This window comes from Cuculus canorus, chromosome 4 (assembly GCF_017976375.1).
Source record: "Cuculus canorus isolate bCucCan1 chromosome 4, bCucCan1.pri, whole genome shotgun sequence".
In the NCBI taxonomy this organism is placed as follows: domain Eukaryota; kingdom Metazoa; phylum Chordata; class Aves; order Cuculiformes; family Cuculidae; genus Cuculus; species Cuculus canorus.
In genome coordinates this window covers 50,362,571-50,384,793 of record NC_071404.1, presented here as the reverse complement: position 1 = coordinate 50,384,793, position 22,223 = coordinate 50,362,571, and the positions used below count along the sequence as shown (strand labels likewise).

General features: G+C 39.6%; 1 protein-coding gene across 6 annotated transcripts in view; it reads right to left on the bottom strand.

The window, feature by feature from the left end:
• GRID2 (glutamate ionotropic receptor delta type subunit 2) overlaps positions 1-22,223 on the bottom strand; it is a 727,507-nt gene that overhangs the window by 140,770 nt on the left and 564,514 nt on the right. For all 6 annotated transcript variants that reach the window (XR_008449796.1, XR_008449797.1, XR_008449799.1 and 3 more), the window contains exon 9: positions 13,457-13,558. Coding sequence is in view for 1 of the 6 variants with exons in the window: in XM_009562749.2 (XP_009561044.1) it covers positions 13,457-13,558 (102 nt within the window). In the remaining 5 variants the exon portion in view is untranslated. The remainder of the gene's footprint in view (positions 1-13,456; positions 13,559-22,223) is intronic.

Below are 22,223 nucleotides of genomic sequence, written 5' to 3'. Positions count from 1 at the left end.
TAACTGAACATTATTTACTCAGTTAGTTAAAAAGCAATTGTTAACTGTAGTGATTTAAAACACTGTTTAAAACAGTTTGTCATGACTAATTCCAGTCTTTTATTAAAATATGCAATCTTGTTTGCAGTTGATAGATGTAAAAAAACCCTCCAAATGTCCATTGTGCTGCCACACATTTAATGAAATAGAAATAGTCAAATAGCTTTATGCAAAGCAACTAACACTTCCCAATTTCTGTTGAAGCCTGAAGCAGCAAAATATTTAACTATAATCCAAACAATACAAAACAAATTTATTTTTTGTAACTGTTTACATTTTTCCAAGGTAATGAAAGAGAGCAAAAGTATTTGCCTTGATTTTTTCCCACCATAGCAAGCTTAAACTATGCTACTTGTCCTTTTGTACATTAGGAGGGTATTATAGGAGCTCCTTTAGAAAGAGATACACAACCCTACAGTATCAATTTTAAAATGTCTCCACCCTCGAGAAAGTAGATCTTGAAGAAAGAAAATACACAAAAATAAAACCAGCTGATACTTTTCTCACCTACTGAACAGAAAAACAGAAGAACACAAAATAAGGTCATAGGAGGTAGGTGTCAAAAACTCAAAAGCTAACTGATGAGTTCAGAGGTGGTAAAATTCACTTGAGTGATGAAGCTTCCATTTGATCCCAATAAATTCAAGAAAATCTTCATGCATGTTCTCTCTAAAGCAAGTAGTAATTCAGACTACATAAGCAGGTCTCTCTCAGAGAAGCCACACAATGACCATTCTTGGAGACAGTCAAAACTCACCTAGACAGAGTCTTGAAAAATTTGCTCTAATGTTAGCCCTACTTCACATAGATGCCATCCAAGGGTCCCTTCAAATCTAAACTATTCCAGGATGTAATGAAGCGATCAGAGAAAGGCCACGCTGTTCCTCTTTCTCTTTTTCTTCTACTTTTGGTCATACCTCTCTAGGAGACTGATGAGCCTCTGTGGGGCAAGAGTAGACTTCATAGCCTCTATAGTCAGGGAAGTCTGGAAGGGCACAGAAGTTACAATGTGCATGACTACCGAGGATCAAAAATAAAAAGAAAATGAATGGATTGCTCCCTCTGAACTTCTTGGTTCTGCAAGAGGGATAATCTACCTCACTGGGCCTCATAGCCACCAGATATATTTAGGGGATGCCTTTGCATATCAATGAAGATCCGTTAAGAGAAGAGCTACTTTCCTTCTTATTTAGTCTCAATGTGCCTCCTTGACAACAAAACAGAGCAATGCTAAGCCTGTGTCAGAGGCTCCTTCTCAAAATAGGTTCATAGTCATCACTTTCTGGTTTCTTCTTGGGATCTAATCTGTGCTGCCCAGATATAGAGGAGGATGATTCTAGGACTCAATATGGATCAAAGGATTTTACACAGTATTGTGCATTAACCCTGGCAGACAGCTAAGCATCACAAGGCCAAAACTACCTGCAGCAACATCTGTCAGCAGCAAACAGGTGAAGTTTATATTGTGTGAAGCTGCGCATATTGCTTTTTACAACGGTAAGAAGGCGAAGTTTGGTTCCAGAGATGATTAGCTCCTGAGCAAGAGAAGCTGTAAAATGCTGGCAGACTATCACATCTTAGAAAGGCAAAAGGCAGACCTAAGATTAAGGCAACATGGCACAAAAACCCAAAAGTGTTGGGAAATCTGACATGATAGTACAAGTATATTGGAGAAGCAGCTCACTAAAACACTTGTCTCCATTCATTTGCCTATTATTGCGAGGTTTATAAAACTTTAAGGAAGAAGGTACACATTAAAACTGGCATGGGTTCACAGCATGCTGCATATTGAAGTCTACACAATTCAACATCCACCCACCAGAGCAACTAGGTACCTTCACATTCAATAGCTCCAGTAATGCTTTTTACCTTTATCAAAGTAATTCTACTACTGAAACATCACAAATCTACTCAATTTTTGCCAGGTGAGTTGATGTGATTGCCGAGGGTGTGGAAAAATGCCAGAGGCAGGACAAGTGACAGATAAAGATTGTACAAGCAGAACTGAGGGAAGTACCAAGAATGTGACTTTTTTGGTATCAGGGGATCGTTAAGCAGCTGAGACATCTTACCCAAACGTATTTTCAGAGGTCCAGCATTGTATTATTCGAGCATATTTTATTTCATAAACTAGGGTTTATCACCTGGTTGAGGAAGAAGAGTTATCATCACCATTTTCCACATGCAGAACTGAGATGCATAGATTTCATGACTCGTACAGCTGAGAAGTGAATCAAAGTGTGCTGGGTCAAGGAAAAATGTCTTAACCATAGATTGTTTTACTACTATCTTGTTTTAATGCTTGAAAACCTTTGTACTTACATATGTATCTGTCTTCTGGTGAACCATGAGTACAAGAGCAGTAAAACCAATAGTGTTAGATGAGAACAAAGTAAGGTGGGATTTAATAATGAGACGTCTAAACCCAGGGAGATAAGAGTCTTACTCTTGAAAGGACAGCTTGCCAAGGCAAAACTGGAAGTGAGCAACAGAGATTGTAACATGCCCCAATCCAGCAAGAAATGACAGCAGGGCAACACAGACAGGAACACCACACTTCCAAAACCCAGCCCTCAACCCCTGCTCAGAATTGTACGCAAAGGGAAGTTTGCGACAGAGAATTTGCTTTATTTTAAACATATTTGTGGAATTCAGAGATTGATAGTGTAGAGCTCGGAGCAGTCTAGATTCAGGATTAGTAGAAAGAAAAAGCTGCATTTCATTGCTTTTTCCAACAAGATAAAGGACTAACAGCTTTGTCTATTCATGACTTAAATTCTAGTGCACATAAAAATGCAGTAACAAACCTTTTTCTGAGTGCTTACGGAGTCTAAGATTAAAAGTATAAAACATAGTTATTATTTACTGTGGAGAAATTCTCAGGCATGCCAACTATTTGTAATAGTTGGTCTGAAGTAATCTTTTCATATCCTTTACTAAACCACCTAACAAAGTTAAAAATAAGAAAGTAGAGAAAAGCTTTTGGGCACAGACTATCTTCACATTGCAATACTCAAGCTAAACAGCAGAAAAGAACAATTAATTTGAGTTTAACTTGGTTATGTTAATTAATTAGACTACCAAAGAGAAACATTGGTTTCTAAATATGCTACAGAGGTGAGTGATAAAGTCAAGTAATAAATTCAGACCTTAGAGGAGGCAAGGAGGGAGAGCAAGATCACAGTTGCTGGTGAAGCACTCAGGGACAACTTACATGTACAGAAAAAGTGTATCCCTAAACCCAGAGTCTCTATTCAGGATGATTCTTAGCAGTCAGTAGAATAATAACTTTAAATCCCCCTCAAAAAAAAGAAATAAACTTTTGGAGTCTGGGATATTTGTACGGATTTTTAATTTTTGGACAAATTACAGAAAACTCTTGAAAGAATAGAAAATGCATCATTCAGATCTTTAGCACAGCAACCTAGCTAAATATTTGAGAGGAAGAAAAACTTGCATTCAGTGGCCTGTTTACAACGAAGTGGTGGTCTCAGCCGAACTATTAATGATTTTACGTATGCACCACATCATCAGGACATCATTGAAAGGGCCATAAGACAGATTTTCTCTGTAATTACAAGGGTGGATTCTGTGGCTTTAAGATGAATTTTATTTCAGAACATAAATTATATGGAACTATGATACCCTGCTCTGCTGTGCTCATTTATGAGAGTCTCACGCTTGCTCTGAAAATAAAAATGCTAAAAAAAGTAATATGACATACTTGATAAATAGAAAAGCAAAAGCAAAAGACAACATTTGGGATTATTTTTCTGCTCAGCTAAATCCTCTTTTCCTCTTAGCACAGGAAGTAAAACTTCCTAGCCAGAAGGCTACACCGAAATTATTAAGTGAACAGAAAGCTAGTGGCTTGTGAGAGCAGAGAAACTGATTGCTGCTCGGATTTACAGTACATATTGGGGCTTGACCCTAAAACTGCAGATGGGCAGTCTTATGTGCTTCTACTATGTTTTGAAGAGAATTTTGAAATCAGGTAATTATATGGGTGGTTACAATTCATAAAGAATATGAAAATGACTTCTGTGTCTACTCATCAGACATTTCTGAAGACATTGGGAAATAATACTTTAATATTGATACTGCATTCATTAAATGGGACTCTGTACTCATTAAATCTTTCCTTCTTCTCTACTGAAAGTAGAGAGAGGAAACAACAGAAGAAAGAAACGAAGCTCAGTTGTGGTGAGATTGTCAATCTGTGCTCGGCACTGACTCTAAAACAGTGGACAGGCCCATTAAATGTGCACAGGCACATAGCCCAAGCAGAGCCTTGGCTCAGCTTCATACATGAAATAAATATTCACTCTGACACTTTAAAACTCCCATCACCTGCAAATGCTAAGAAACTGCACCCAAAAGTGAAATTCACTCTCATTACTGGATCTCTCAACTCACTTCCAATGGCTGCTTAATGACCAAGCACAGCCATTGCAACTGACAAAAAGCAGTAAGTCTGATATACCATAACCAAAACATTTTCAAGCATGGGATGCTATTGTCTTGTTGCTTGGCATAATTACTTTTTTCGTGTCTTATAAAATAATTAACTGTCCATTTTTAATTGTTAGCCATTTTGCATTTCTTTCCCCAAAAGGTTTCAGTGAAACATGTCATCCCAAATACTTAATTTCCTCAAGTACTTTTTTGACCAGCGTTTTGGGGATTTTATTTGGCTAGAAACAGCATAGCAGCTTGTTATTTTTAATTGAACAGCAATGTACATTACTTCATGTTAGAATCAATGATCAAAATTTAATGGAAACATTTCATTCTTTCATTACAGAAATTATCCCACTAGCAACAGTTATAAAAGTTGCTGCAAACCATAACACAATCCCCACCCTTAATAGCACTAAAACAAAGATGAAAGCTTCAAACCTACAAAATCTTGGATATTTAAATTATTATACTCATTCAGTATCCTATTGTGTCAACAGGCTGTGTAACAGTATTGGAATCGAAACCCACTCTTTTCAGATCCTGTGCTTTTGAAATAGACTGATCAAAAAGTCAATTGTACTAACAAAAAAGTCGCCTTGCCTGCAGCAAGAATGTAGTTAATGCCCCAGAAACTGAATACAATATTAAAGGAAAGGGATTTTACACTTGAGCTTTACCACTGCCCTTATGCATGTCCTTAGTCTCACACTCTTTTTTTAATGACAGTTTTATTGTCATCTTCAACAATGCTTTCAGCATTCTGCTTTCAGCTACAATACTTTAAACAATATTTTTTCTCCTGAACGAAATGGTGGCTTCTGGATTTATTGTGCTATTTAGTTTAGTGCTATTTAGAAGAAAAACAATCTATTACAGAGAAATGGGATGTATTGGAGACAGAGACTAACATGTTTTGTTGCTCTGCAATGGGATGTGGGCTTCTTTCAAAGCCATCTATTGCAATGGTCTATTAGGATGCAGCCAAGCTTTGTGTATTGATTTTAATTCACAATAACTTAATGCACCTAATAGCTCCTTCTGAACCATTATAGTTGTATGATAGGAATATGGATTGAGATTAGAATCGATTACAGTGTTTTAAAGTATGTCTAAACAGTACAATACTAGCTTTAATGTAGCTAGCTCAGGTACTGGAGTTAGCGGAAGTGTAGTATGGGTATATTAACCTGCTATGAACTGTATTGTACTTCTTCCAGCAGCCATGCAGGAGCTCCTACTCTTAACGAATTCATATAATACTTCATGACATTGCACTGTCATGCAGTTCACCTCCTTTTCTATCTTGCATAGTATGGAGGAATAATTACAGAGTATGAACTTCTTTCTGTTTAAATGTCAGGTTTCCTGTGTGCTCTTGGAACTATATGAATCTCTGGAATGCAGATATGCCCACAGAGGAGATGGGTAAGGGTCAGTGAGAAGATAGAGCTAAGGAGCTTTGAGAGGTAGCACTTGACATACAGATGAGTTAGGCTGGTCCTACCAGGTTTTGTACTGTGCCTACCTTGCTGTCAAACTCTGGCCCTGGCCAGGTCCTAAAATATTTGAATTCCTTGATATTCACCTCACCTTGCATATAGCACCTGCTACTTTAGAAAAATGGATTGAAATATTAATTGAAAACAAAGAGGCTGTGTTTCCCAGCAGGAACTGAGATTAAAGCTTGTAAAACAACCGATCACAGTAGGCATGTGTGGTGTGAGTAACTGTAAGGTTTATGACCTACCCATGTTAATACAAGCTAGGTAGCTCAAAGGGACATAAACCAGCTATTAAACGTAACCTGTGTCTAGTCAGTACTAATTTCAATTTGGCCCTTGTACAGGCGTGGTAGGGGGAAGAGGAATGAAAAGACACTGCCTCCTTGCTTTCTAACAATATCTGGCTCAACTGAAGTCTAGATGTCTTTCCTCACTTTCAGAAATCAAAGTCTCTGTGTAAAGAATGTGAGATAACATAATCAGGCTTAGAATTACAATAAAAGTGCTTGGTTTTTTTACAGTTAATTTTTTTCTAACCAGTACCTTCATAAGATGAAATCTTTACTCAAGAAGCAGCACAATATGCGTTACATAGGGTCTGTGGATAACAACACTAATACATTTCCCGCACATTTTATGTTTAAAAATACCTAAATTACAAATAATTCTAACTAAAGTTAATGAGCAGAGTTAGGTGAACAGCAACTGCTCCTGAAAACCCCTCTCCCCAGTTTATAATTCCCTACACATGTTACTGTGTTCTTTTATTCCAGTAATACCCACCTGTTTTGTTTTATTTGCCTAGAAACAGATATGGTTTCATGGAAATGCAAGTCAAAAAAACCCTCTAAAACCTTCTTTTCTTTCTGTGACTTGGAATCAAACTACCTAAGCTTAGCAAGACAAACACGAAATACTCTTCCTTGACAGACCTCTGATGATGAACCACAGCTTTCTTACAACTGAATGCCGAAGTGTTCTTAGCACTAGAGAGTTCAACAGGAGCTCTGAAAGCTATTCTTACCTTGTGATGGGAAATATTTGCTATAACTATTAATAGTTTGCTTAACCTTAAAATTGAGAAGCCACTTGAGATAAATTAAAGAACAATTAAGTTCCATTTTTAATTTTAAAGACATGATAATAACTTTTTTAGAGTAAAAAGCAATTCACATTGTGTGCATACATCACAAGACATTTTAAAAAATCCTCCTTACATTAGGAACATGCAAATTATTATTAAAATGTGTAAAAGTGATTTTTTTTTTTAACTCCAAAATTTCAGTTTCAATAAATGCTTGTCCAGAATCATGCCCTGAAATTTGAATTCAAGTTTCCAGATTGGAAAATCTGCCCCATGGAAAGATATTCCAATACCAACTGATTTTTTGATAGGCAAAAGCCAGTCTCATCATACATATGTCATACCAAATGACAGCTTTCTTGTCAACAACCACGGTAACTATGAAGAATACTTAATAGTGAACCTAATCCTATCATGCATCATTACTTCTGATGATTTCATTTATTTACCAATGAAATGAACAACTCTATTGCTGTTTCTATACTCTACCACTATTTCATGGAACAGTTTTATGTATTTGTCTATAAATGATTAATTCCGTCCAACTTTGTTTCAAAGATGAATATGTGCAATAAAGGAAGAGAAATCAAGACACAGTGTTTTGTTGCTGTCTATTAAATTATGCATTTCTTACAACTAGTAATGGAATATTCTGAAATTTCAGTATTGTTATTATTTGAACATGGTATATACTAAATACATTACTGAGCTATACCACAGAGAGACTTTATGACAAGCTCCAGACAGAATAAACTATGTCATACAGTGTTTCTGTCAAACTCAGGTGCATAAAGTGGCCATCAAAGAAGAATTTATCCCTTACAGGTAAACGAGTAAAATAAGTATGCTCAAAACACAAATATTACAATTGATGGACAGAGTCAAGAAGTGTTTCTTAACTTTAACACCTCCAAAGGAATTTCTGCTGCAATAGGAATTTCACTACAGTGCACTACAGTCCAATACGGTGATTAAGTTGAGAGACAAAGTAACATACAATTTAGCATAATACATGCTTTAATCAAAATTATTTTTTAAAAAGATTGTAGGATCTGGTGCATAGAAAGTGTAACCTAACAGAATGAAGAAGGATTCACAGCAGTGCATACCATTCACCTGTGAAAGTGGGGAAAAGGATCAGGAATACATAAGAAAAGTTTGCACTAAAAATAATGGGAGAAAATGGAATAGGCATTATCTATGAGACTATTGTGATTGTACACTACTATAAAGTATTTATTCACTATTTCCACACATAAGCTTTGCTGCAGCTAATCTTTACAGTCATTCACTGATGTTTTTGTCCTTCCAAGTTTTTATCCATTATCACTTCTGACAGTTTGTTGCTTAATCATTGTCTCATTTCGTCTCTCTTATGCTTTTCCTTTTTCCTATCACACTGAAAGCCACTTCAGCTCCTTGGAAAGGACTTTTAAAAATTTTGTTTAAACTGGTGTTGGAAGCCCAAAGACAGTCTCACCTTTCAAAACCAGGACTTAGCTTCATATCTTTCTTTTCATCATTTTCTGAGTGGTAAATTTAATAGAAAAAAAGACTGAAGATTCAGACCCACTGCCAGCTCATGCCCCTAAAGACATTGTCTGCTTTCAGGTTTGTTTCTTTCCTAATCTTGGCAACAAATTCTCATGCATTTAATGCCAACCATTGAGAATTAACCTACTCCGCATATGATAATATTTTCCCTGGAGTAAATGATGTTTTTTTTCCCCTGCTATGCTTGTCTACTCTTCTGCCAGCCCTCTCACTACATCATGTCCCACAATGCCCACCTAGAGCCATGGGTCACCAAACTGTCCTCTGTCCACTTAGCTCTGTGCAAGTAACTCAGGCAATAACTCTCCAGATGTAGTACACAGGGATGTACAGCAAAGCATAGTTCAGTATTGCTTGCTATTATGTTTTTTTCCTTCATCCTGCCTACATTTTCTGAACCATCCACATACGCAAAATATCCTCCTGTCTGGGAGCATCAAATTTTCATGTAAAGTCACAAATACATTTTGCACCATTAGGGAGTTATATCTTAGGCACTCTCAGAAATAGTTCTGTACTTTTCAATCAAGGTGTTAATTCTTTAAAATTCTTTCAAACTTCTTCCTTTTTCAGACAATAGGGGCTTTTCTAGAAACATGATTTTATGAATACCTGCTGGCCTATTCGTCATCAAATAGGGCAAATCTCATTCAATTTCTGATGGCTTAACATTCAGATGAATAATTCATTAATTGCCACTGCTTCTAAAACGATATTATGAGACTATCAGCTGTATTCTAGCTCCCTGTCTATAAAACTGAGCAGCTGAAAAAGAGGAGGATAAACTGAAATAACCAAAACGGGTATCTAGCTAAATTTGTTCTTGGACAATTGTTCATTCAAGACACTCTGAATTTGTTTGGAGTTATTATGCTGACCTTTGATTGAGCTACATTTTATGAACTCAGAATACATTTCAGAAATTCACCAGCAAGTGACTTGAACTTAAAAGTAACTTCTCAAACACAAAGTTGAAACTTTGGCTGCATGTGGGGAAGCAGTCCAAGACAGAGACATTAAGTAAGACAAAATAAAACTTTTCTAGCAGTGGAGAAAGTGTGGTACTAATCCAAGTCATATTAAAACACTGAATCACACGTACACAGGCATGACTATAGTTCCCCCAGAATAAACTACAAAAAATTACTTCTTATTCCTATGTATTCAAAGGAGAGAATTCCCATTGACTCTAGAGGAACCAGGATTCATTGCCAAATGAAACCAGAGATTTCTATTTTGGGGACATATTGTATTCTGTCATATTCACATAGAGATCTTGTTTTGGATCTGCAGATATATAGTCCATAATTATTAAATTTATCTAGGGGAACGAATTAGTAGATGGATGCAGATGATGGGACTTGTTCAGCACTCGCTTTTTGAAGGACTGCTTTGGAGAAATTAGTCACAATTATTTATCATTTTCAGAATGTTTCATTTCATAATAAGTACAATGTAGTATAATTCAGGTGCTGCCATTTGCTATCCTCTCAAATTCTACTGTGCTTTTTAGGATGAGTCTTTTTCAGCCTGAAGTGTAAGAGAAATGAAACTGGGAGATGAGAAGGGTTGCTATCTAGAAAGTTACGAGAGCTTTGAAGCGTTAACAGAACAAATTAACAAATAAATGTTAACTTCTCAAATCTCAATGGAAAAGAAACTTTTTCATATTAAAAGGTATTATCACTTAATTTTAACATAAGCCTTCTTGTTTCCCTGGATCAAGACCATACTTTTAGAAATTGGTAGAATTAATAAAAATAATTAATCATTCATAGTCAATAATAGAGTCTCAATTTTTAATAGAAATTTATTAATTTAATTGAAGAACCTGGAGAAAGATGGAAAGGGAAGTATGATAGAGATTATCAGTAAAATAAAGTTGATGGGTGAAATCCCTCCTTCACTCACACTAAAGAACTGTACATTTTCATCACATTAATTATAAATTAATTGGAGATTAATTATAAATCTCCAGTTTTGTCCTATCCAGCAGATCTAAACCCTGATGAACATTGCACTCCCACATATTACTATGGCCTTAATTTACCTGAAATACTTCTGTTGATTTGTCCAAACTACAACTTGAAATTTTTATTCTCTTTCACAAAATTAGTGGCCTACACAGCAGTTACTTTGATACTAACTCTAAAATGAATAGGACTTAATGAAATTCTAGTCAGTGTCTTTGTTGACCAAGTGTTTCTAAGAACAAGTTTTTCTAAATTGAATAACAACAAATAGATGGACTAAAACTCTCATTTTAAAAGCAGAGAAAACAAGTATTAATACTTTGATTTTGATAGTTTTGCTTCATTTCCAGTGTCATGGCATCTGAGACAGGACTCCAATCCAATTCAAATATTATATTTATTTATTGATTTTATTTCGGTAAAAATAACATGATTGTACTATTGAATAAACATGGCAAGCAAGCTATAGTTAGCAACAAGTAAAAGCTCTATAAATTCATCCTATAGCAATATATATGAAGTAATGATATGCTAATGACAGCTATTTAGAAAGCAGCATATTCTCCTGCATTACTTATGCATAGTATGAGCAGTAAAAGAAACTGCTAGGAGTAAGCAGCCTAAATAATGCTCTGTCACCTACAGGGGTAGCAGCAACATCTATGGATATCCAAAGATTAGGAGAGCTTAGAAATAATTGGCACTTGGCAATTCTGGCATCTGCACTATTCACCTTCTCTTCAGGCTTTTGGTTAGTGGTTGATTTTCTGTCTGCCTGCCTTTCTGTCTCAGCCATTAACATTTGTAGATGAAGGAGAAATGGTGTTTTACCTTCCTGATTTCTGGCATTTGGGGAAAGATATGATCAGTCAAGGGAACTGCTAATGAAAAATATTGTTTCTGGCTCATGAGTTTGAATAGGTATTTGCTTCCTCCCTTTATTCATGCAGTTTACAAAATCCTTGCCTCTCATCTTTGCCAAGTAAAATCAAATTAACCTTGATTTGTAGTGTGGTTCACAGTTGGCTTTGTCTAAATTGCACTGACTAGCCATGCAAACGCTACCGTTTAAGAGAATAAAGGAAGCTTTTTGCTATGAGGCCAATACGAATTATTTGGATCCTCCCCATACATTGCCTTTGGAGCACATTCTACACGAAATGAGAATCAGTTAGCAAAATGGTAAGTTAGTAGATTTCAACAAAGCACAACGCAGACTAATCGTGTTTTTCACCAGTTTTGCATGTAAGTTGTCACCAGTTGTGCTTTAAAATTCTCGACAAAACCAAATGCCTTCTGTGTGCTTACATGAGGCAGAGCATGAGGACTGCAGTGAGGAGACTAAACTGCCATGTGCTGCGTGCTGAACTTTAAACGTCTGCCGTCTGTTTTTTTTTTTATTATTAAGATAGAATCCTATCAGCATAATGAATGACTTTTCTGTATTTTTGCCAGTTGCTAAATATTCATGTTATAATGAAAGAACGCTCCATGGCATGCTAACTAAGATAGCAGGGCATGAAATCAGAGAAATAAAGTGAGGAAAATGGGAAGAAGAAATATGAAAAAGAAGTCCAAGACACTAACTTGAATTTATTTTGCTAGACAACATCCACAGATCATTCTTGTTAACAGAAAATTATACTGAATCAAACTAACATGAGTATCAGGCAAAACACAAGGACCAACCACTGCCACCATAGTGATATTTTGTTGAACACACATTTAAAGTATAAAAACACCACCTTGTTTCTTTGTATTTTTCTTCATTCATCCTTCTTATTTGTTTGGAGGTTTGTTTTGTTTTGTAGATATTATCACAGAAAGTTCTCTAGCATACTAAGAACTGGAACAGGCTGGACACCCTGACAGATAATAGCTTTTAAAGACCCATAAAATAATTGGAGGGGTACAAAACTGCTCTGTCTCTGGCACTGACATGCTCTGGTGATTTCACTTTCCAACCCTGACTGAGACTTCTCCCTCACCATGTGATGTCAGTGATACAAATAATGGAAGCCATTTTTTCTATGTTCTTTATAAGCATGCATTCATGCCCTTGCAGATAGTAAAGAGAGGGAAGTATCTCAATACAACATCTACAGTTTGGCAACCCCGGGTCAACTTTGTGTTTGGGCGCTGGCACAAAGAGGCCTATACCTCTCACATACATTCCTTTTTCTTTACTTATTTCTTCTTTTTTTCCACTCTATGAATTTCTGCTCAAGCAGTCAAAGTTTACGACAGGAAATACACTGGTCTCATCTCACACAACACCTCCTTATTCTGGTAGATGCTGTCTGTTCAGCTTCAAACCAACAACTTAGCTGTGGCTGCTTAATGCAAGGTGTCTACTCAGGGGAAGAAACTGGCTGAAGAAGAGCTAGGAGGCGACAGTAGATATTTTACTGAACTAACATTACCCACCCTCAGCTGACCTTGAATACTTACTGAGTGCAGCAATTTATGCCAGACTTTGCCAGTTTGGCAAAGTGATTGGAAGGCAGCTACATCTTACGAATCATTTAGAGTTTTAGCTAGGTAACCATAGCTAATAGGGCACTCGAAGTTGCCCTTTATCAGTTCATATGGTTGTGTTATCTAATTCATTATGTGTCTGTGGGAGAAACAGGTTTTCATGTATTCAATTCACTCTAAAATTATCTGTACTGATAAATAATTTTATTTTGTGAAAATTGCTCCAATTAATCTGGCATTGACAAACTGAAACTAGACACTCAAACACCAGCTAAATTCCTGGTAAAACAGTGTACTTAATAAAAAGATGAGGCAAGAGTAAGAAAATACCTTCCTGCTAGTGCAAAAGATGAGGATCTGCTTACCAGCACAGTCACCACGCGCAGAACCACTCCTCGCATGTTATTCTCCAACTTTCTGTCTGTTAGTGACCCATTCAGACCAGTGATGGGATTCCAGCAGCCAAGCTGAAAGAGAAAACAGAAATCATTTCCTCATCGCCCATTAAACTTTGCCAGTCATTCCTTTTAGGCAGCTTTAATCAGGAACGTATGAAATAAACAGAACACCTTCTGGAATCAATGGGATGGAAAGTCAGGGAAGGACTGGCACACAGATTCATCTTTAAATTGCAAATGAAGCAACTAGGGATATTAGTTTGTGCTTTTAATACCAGTGTGCAACGGATGACAGCATCTGGGGTTTAGGGGTATATGTATTGTTTTAGAAGAGCTCAGGGAGGACTTCTATATTAATGAAAAACGTTTAAAAGGTAGTATGGCTGTAACAAGACTTCTACCTTACTTTCAGTAATACACTAATTGGATAAGTAATAGCTACCATAATTTTAGCATGCTTTTTGCTCCAGCCCATCTTTCCTAGTAGAACTCTGATGAAGCAAACTGCGTTAGTTTTAATTAAAGCTTATACTACTCACTGATAATGAAACAGCAATGATTTTCAGCCAGGTTAAAAATCACATTTAAAGATAACCGAGGAAAAGACTACTGGATAGGCACATCACAGTATTGAGAAAGGACTGCAACAGATAATGCAGAAAAAGGAACTCAGCTATGAGATGCTTTGCGTTGGTACTATCAAATTTCTTGGGCTTCTTCAGACATAAGGTTTTTCTCAGGGTTCTCTTCAGGACTAACTGCCTTTCAATCTGAATTTATCAGATACTTACTTTCTCCGAAAACAGAACTTGCTTACATTCTTAAATGATCGTACATGCACAGAAACAGAACAATCAATCACACGTCCCTTAGCACCCTATAAAAAATTACTGGTTTAATTTTTGGAAGTCACTACCACATTCATCAGGCCTGTACAATTACCAGTGTTAAATCCAAAACCCAGTAAAAGGACAATGGCTGACTTCGGAGGACTTTGGAGTAGAGTCTCAATTCTTGCATGTAAATCTATTATATAGTCAGAGATAGGCACCTGCAAGTACCAGTTCTTGCAGTGAATTGCCTTCTCTGTGGACTGTCCATGAAATCTGTGGAGGGATAGTTATCTTCTAACTCAGGTAGCTAACAAGCCTCTAAACCCTGACGGTTTTCATGTCACTGTTTAAAGGCACAAAAAGGTCTTGCTCTGACAAAACCAAGATTAACATCGGTATGTTACTGAGAGACTAGTCTCTCAGAGTGTACAACTCCATAATCTGTGAAAAATATCAACAGTAAAACATCCAAAATGTTACTGAACTTTAATGCACAGTTACTATACTTTTTGTATGGCAGGGTGCCTGAGCCAGCTGAAGAGGTCTGTGAAAAAATGGGAGCACCTCTGCTGACTGTGATTGAACACACCCTTACAAAATAGAATCATAGAATCATAGAATAGTTAGGGTTGGAAGGGACGTTAAAGATCATCCAGTTCTAACCCCGCTGCCATGGGGAGACATCCCACTAAACCAGGCTGCCCAAGGCCCCATTCAACTTGGCCTTGAACACCTCCAGGCATGGGGCATCCACAACTACCCTGGGCAACCTGTGCAAGTGCCTCACCACTCTCATGGTGAAGAAATGCTTCCTAATGTCCAGTCTAAATCTGCCCCTCTCCAGTTTATACCAGTTTTCCCTCGTCCTATCCCCACAAGCCTGTATGAATAGTCCCTCTCCAGCTTTCCTGTAGCCCCTTCAGGGACTAGAAGGTCGCTATAAGATCTCCTCTGAGCCTTCTCTTCTCCAGGCTGAACTGGCCCAACTCTCTAAGCCTGCCCTCGTAAGGAAGGTGCTCCGGCCCTCCGATCATCTTTGTAGCCCTCCTCTGCACCCGTTCCAACAGCTCCATATCCTTCTTATGTTGAGGATTCCAGAACTGGACACAGTACTCCAGGTGAAGTCTCACAAGAAAGGAACAGAGGGGCAGAATCACTTCTGTTGACCTGCTGGCCACGCTTGTTTTGATGCAGGATACAGTTGGCCTTCTGGGCTGCAAGCACACACTGCCGGCTCATGTCGAGCTTCTCATCGACCAGCATCCCTGAGTCCTCCTCTGCAGGGCTGCTTTCAATCACATTGTGTCCCATCATGTACTGAAAATGGGGATTGCCCCGACCCACGTGCAGGACCCTACTCTTGGCCTTGTTGAACCTCATGAGGTTCTCACAGGCCCACTTCTCCAGTCTGTCCAGGTCCCTCTGGACGACATCCCGTCCTTCCGGTGTGGCAACTACACCACTCAGCTTGGCGTCACCTGCAAACTTGCCGAGGGTGCACTCAATCTCACTACCAGTATCATTGATAAAGATATTAAACAGCACCAGTCCCAATACGGACCCCTGAGGGACACCACTCATCACGGATCTCCATCTGGACTTTGAGCCATTGACTACCTTTTGAATACGACCATCCAGTCAGTTTCTCATCCACCCTACCGTCCAACCATTAAATTCACCTCTCTCCAATTTAGAGAGAAGGATGTTGTGGGGGACCGTGTCAGACGCTTTACAGAAGTCCAGACACATTCCATCTGTTGGTTTTCCAGTGTCCACGGATATGGTTACCCCATCATAGAATGCCTCTAGGTTGGTCAGACAGTACTTGCCCCTGGTGAAGCCATGCTGGCTGCCATTCATCACCTCCACGTCCTCCATGTGCTTTAGCATAGCTTTGAGGAGGATCTGTTCCATGATCTCCCCAGGCACAGAGGAGAGGCTGACAGGTCGGTAGTTCTCAGGGTCGTCTTTTCTACCCTTTTTAAAAATGGGCACAACATTACCCTTCTTCCAATCACCAGCGACTTCTCCTGACTGCCATGACTTTTCAAAGATCACGGAGAGTGGCTGGGAATGCGGGAATGAAGCTACATGTGGGGAGAAATGGGAACCCTAAAATTTTCTGAGTATGGGGCAGGTTTTCTTCAAAAGCGAAGTCAGTGGAGATGCAACACGCACAGGGGCAGCACGCTTCTTATCACAAAGGAATGCAGGGAGGACCTCTTGCCCTGTGAGGTGGACGACGGGACGTTTGGAGACAAATGTAGCCAGCCCCTGCTGTCAGCAAGCATCAGCAAGGAGACTGGTCCGACTGCCCAGTTATCTGCCAAGAAGGTGAATCGTAGCTGCTGCTCTGACCATCCAGCTCCGCAGGTGATCCGTGCTTCTCCTAACATCACTGTCAAATTGTTACAAGACTAAAACCCACCTCCACACCTAACGCTACCCGCCTCCTCCCGGCCTCTGAGGCAAACCACTCCCATCACCACTCCTACTGGGCACGTGCAGTTCCGTTTTGGCAAGCTGAGCAAGAACTTTCTCTCTGCCAACTAGCAGAGTTCGACTTAACGCTTTCAGTCACCCCAGCTTCGCTTAAAATTCCACAAATTATTATGAAAATCCAAGGCAGCGGTGGGGCACTGGGGAAAACTTTCCTGGGATCAACTGACAAACTGATCTCTGTTTCCCATCCCAGTCGGGCATGCCCCCTCGTATGCACACACGTGTTGGCTTCTGATCTCACGCTAGCCATCGCTATCTTTCGGTACTTTGATCTTAACTCTATGTTCTACCTGCGTGTTCCTTTCACTTATGTCTGGGTGTTATTTGCTATACACGTGTCATTGCTAACTGTGGTGTTGTACGCGTTTGGGTGTTGGGTCATACATAGGGTTGTGTGGCGTATTTAAGAAACTAGTACCTTGTCCACAGTCATCATCAAACCATTATACAATCAAGAGCTGTTGTAATCACTTATTTTTAGTAAAATTGGCTTGTTTGAACATATACATGTGTCAAGAATTATACAAACTGTTGAGAGGGATTTCAAGGGCGTTTCTGGCTTAAATTAAATAAGCTGGATGTCTATTTTCATTGTTGCAAAATTGTCTTGGAGAAGAGGGGGTTTTAATCCCGAGGAAAGCAGTGCGGAGAGCAAAGTGGACAAGCTCAATTGCCCTTGTGTGACTGCTCGATGTTTGCCGTTCTCTGACAAGCTGGATGGCTTCTTTTCATTCTCATGACATTGTCCAGAAAAGGGTTGAGCAGATTGGTAAGCCATTCCTCTGAAGTCCTTGGTATTTCCAAATTTGCTTTGTGAAAGGCGGTTGGGGTACTACTGCCAGGTGATCGCTGTGGCAGGTGGGCCCACTGCCATGGTCAATTCTTATTGAGGTGGATCCACTTCCATTGGCTCCTCGCCATTGTCTGGAGGATCCACCTCCATGGGCTCCACATCATCTTTTGCAGTGTGGTTGTGCCTGCAACTCACACGCACAGCGTGCCTCCACAGAAAGGCACGCCAGGCCTCCATCCTCTTCCACCGTCTGCTCATAGGCGCAGACTTAACAGCATTTCTTGCACGAGCGCAGGCAATGTGTCTCCTGGCAGGTAACATGATGACATCCTTGGGATCCACGGTATTATCTTCTGGACCTAAAGCCAAGGCTGCCCGTTTCAAAGGTGGGCAGCCACTGGCCTGGCTGCTCTGGCTGGTCCCTGGCACGGAGACAGGCTTGGCCTCGGCGCTCCTCCCTTCTGGATCTAAAGCCAATGCTTTGCGCTTCAGAGCTGAGCAGCGACTCTCCTGGCTGCTCTGGCTGGTGCTGGGTAGGGAGCTATTCTTGGGATCCACGTTGGCCCCTGCTGCGTTTCCAGCCAATGCTCTCTGTCTCAGAGAAGAGTTGCTACCTCCCTTGTTGCTCCCTGGCACGGGGGCAGGCTTGGACTCCGCTCTTTTCCCTCCTGGACCAGGAGGCAATGCTGCCCGCTTCAGTGGTGAGCACCCACTCGCCTGCCTCATCCCGTGCCTGGGGTCCCCTCAACCAGATGGCATCAGCAATGTTCCTGGAGGGTCAGGGGTCCACAGGCAACTGCACCCACCCCCACCCCCCCATGGTGCCCTGCCAGTGGTACAGCCCTCCACGCTCGACAGTGGCTGGGAGGGGGAGAAGCATCCAGAGGGGATGCGCTCCATCCCCCCCTGCTCAAGCAGGATCAGTTAGACCTGTCCATCCAGGGCCACGGGCAGACCGCTTCTGAACATTTCCAAGGCTGGAGGCTCCACAGCGGCTCTGAGCAACCTGTGGCAGTGCTTGGTCACCGTAAGAGTCAAAAGGGCGTTCTTGATGTTCACCCAGCATCTCCCGTGTTTCACTTGGTGCCCACTGCTTCTTGCCCCGTCACTGGACACCGCAGAAAAAAGCCTGGCTCCATCTCCTATGCGTCGTCCCGTCAGGGATTGACATACGTTGATGACATATGAGCCTTCTTGTCCCCAGGCCAAACAGTCTCAGCTCTCCCAGCCATTCCTCATGGGAGAGGAAAGTTTGGGAAAAGTAGGGAGGTGGAACACACCTGTCACAGCAAGGCAATCAGAAGTTTCCCAAAAGAGCCTCCTGCTCAAAGGTAGACATTGCGAGGGGTCACAGGACAGCAGACACCATCAGAGAACTGCCAGGAAGAGTAAAAAGGCTTCCATCCTCTCTCTCTTTGTTGTTATTTACTGCCCAGTCGTCAAGGTGGGAAGGTTGAGGCACTGGTTGGGATCTACTTGGGCGCTCCTGCACCGCTGTGGGCACCGTCGTATGCAAAGGAGCGTGGAGGGCGTGTGAATAAATCTAAATCACAGAATCATAGAATCATAGAGTAGTTTGGGTTGAAGGGACCTTAAAGATCATCCAGTTCCACCACCTGGGCCAAGCGGGATGAGAAGGCTCTGCATGGCCCCGCAGCCACCACTGCAGTGAGAGGAGGAGAGGAAGGTGGGAAAAATACATTGTTTTCAGTCCTTTATGGATAAAGTCTTTGAATATGTGTTTCATTGATCTTTCAATGTGAGACAGAAAACAAGAAAAAAAAACTCAGAGTACACACATTTAACAAATTTTTAAGGAGTCGACCATTTGAAATACTTGTTTTCTCCATTTACCCACTAGGCTACCTTAAGGCAACTCTAAAGTATTTAATTTCAATATATTTGTATCAATTCTTTGAAGATAGATTTCTTGAGAAATGAGTGCCCCAAAAAAGTAAGAAAACCAAACCTTTCTTTGATGATGTACAGGTTAGGTTTGACTTGATTTTAAACGTCTTTTCTGACCTGAATGATTCTATGATTCTGTCTTCTCCCACAGAAGATGGCCTTAAAACAATGTAGTTGTTTCTCTCTGTCATTTTCAGAAGTGATCAGGGCTCTTCTAATTCTTTCCAATTTGAAGTTGAGGTTCAATATTGTCAGACAATGAACCAGGGTAATACTGAACATAGTTTTAATCTCAAGTAATAATTAAATTAAGGAATTCTTTTGGGTTCAGAATTCCAGCAGAAATCATTGGAAGTAGCAATAAGATACAAGGACTAAAGCACGAGGCATCATATTCATCTCTTGCAACTACTCATGTTTCCAATAGCTATTTCTAAATAAAAGCACAGACTATCACTGCTTGGTTTCCTCAGTTCATGTTCCCATCTGATCACAAAAGATCAAAACCAGGTTATAGCATCCATCTCTACTTCTATACCTCCGCAGCATTTCTAGCTGTTCACAACAGCTAGTATGGATGGACTGCTCACACATTCCAGGTCCTCATCACTCCTCTGGCAAAGCACTCCAACTTTGAGCTGAATAATCTAATTGCTGATGTGTGTTACCTGTATTAATACAATGAAATGTAGGGAATATATTTGAAGTGTGTGCACTCTACACTGTATGTGATAAACCACTGCCGTCCTATAAAGCAAAGCATTAGACAGCTAACATTTTCTATACTAAAACTATTGAAAATGGCATTAAGTTCAGAACACAAGTGCATTAATTTGGCGATTGTCATTCTTAGTCACAGAAAGAAATTAATTAAAACTTAGATCCAATTAGCATATTCAAATGCATTGGAAGTATAATTACCACAGAAGCCATACTGCTTTTGCCAGATTTAAAACCCTAAGTTGTTACCAAAGAACTTTTCTATCTTTTTGAGGTTAAAGATGATTTTTGTGTACATTAATGTGTACATATTTATATAATTAACTTTTTAGTCTAACCTATTTCATTCTATCTTTTTAAGGAAAAAAGTCAGCATAAATGATTCCTGGAAATTTAGCATAGTATTAATTGTTCTTTAAAATGGTAAATCTTGTTTTCAGCTACTGTTCATTTAATTTTCAGTTCAAGTTTTCCTTAATGTCTTCATGGCAAAGACAAATGTGCAATGCCTTGCCAATAAAGCTGAAATTGATTTTGAGTGGGACCTGCTTACCTTTATTAGGTGAAACCAATCAACATTTATTGATGACAATTCAAGCCTGTCATTGCAGTTGGGAGCAAATGTAGCTATTGCTGAAACAGCAAGAGAGGGGTTGTACGAAGCTACCTCTTCAGCTGTACCTCTCACTTAACCACTTTTGCAAAACATTTGTTGCTTCTGCATTTAATTCCTTTTTCTTTTGTTCTGTGTGTGATAGTTGAGTGAGAGAATAGATCAGGCAATAGCAGAATCTCGCATTAATTCTGGTTGATTTGTGTAGAACGACATAGGTCATGGGAACTCTCTATTATGCACAGTACTTGTCATTTTTATACCATATGCATTTTGCCATTTTTAGTGCTTTGTGCTTCAGTTGCAGGTTTGGTTTTTTTTATTTGGTCTAATGACAGCATTCACTGTGTTACATTCAGATATACAATGAGGAAGGTGGAAAAGTTGTCAATGTTCTGCTTCCTATGATCCCCAATTTACATTCTCTCTCTGAGAATCCTACCTCCCAGCTTGTTATCCCCTCTATCATCATTATAAAAATGGGTTTTTCTCTCCTTAATTTTATAGCAGAGCCAAAGATTGACCTCCCTTCTCCACGAGAAATTTCTGCCTCTACAATCTATGCATTATGGAAGGTCTGTAATTTGTATATCAATATTAAAACAGGTGAGATCTATTTGAGGTATACCTGCAATTTCCAAACACCGATTTATAACAAACTTGGAACTCTAAAGTATATAATGCCTTTACAACAGAACTTAAAACCAGATTTTCTCCCCTGCTTCCTATAAAATCAGTGAACTCTGCTGAATACCTGAGAGCTTTCACTTTTTTTTTTTTTTCTGCCAGAGCAAAATGCAGATTAAAACTGTGGTAGTTAAATGAGAAAAGTATGCTGGCCTGGTGTGATCCCAGCTGAAGAAAATCACAGAAAATAAGTAGAACCAGAATACTGATACAAATGCATTACTTAAGTGCTTGTCACTACAGCAGAGTGCAGTGTTCTATTCCTTCAACAGAAAATATGCAGGAACTGGTTTATCCAGCACTGCAATGCAACTATCTCTGAATTTGGACTGCATCACAGAAACACTACAAAACAGTCAAGAGCAGAAAAACTTCAAGGGAAATATGAACTTTAAAACACTATTACAACTGTAACTGGATGCGAGCAAGACACCAGGGTTACTATCATTCCTCTTTCCTTTATTTTACTGACATTTAAGGAGGAGCAGGAGAGAAAAGAAGAACAAAATCTTGGGTTTACTACCGACACCCTGACAAAATATTTCCAGTGGAAATGCCCACCACAGAGTACTGTTGAGGAACCACTCCATTAGCAGCTCATAAAAGAGGCAGTCACCTACAGAAATACCAGCTTCCCAGTTTCCTTGCCTGCAGTACCCATATGTTCTTCAGGAAGTC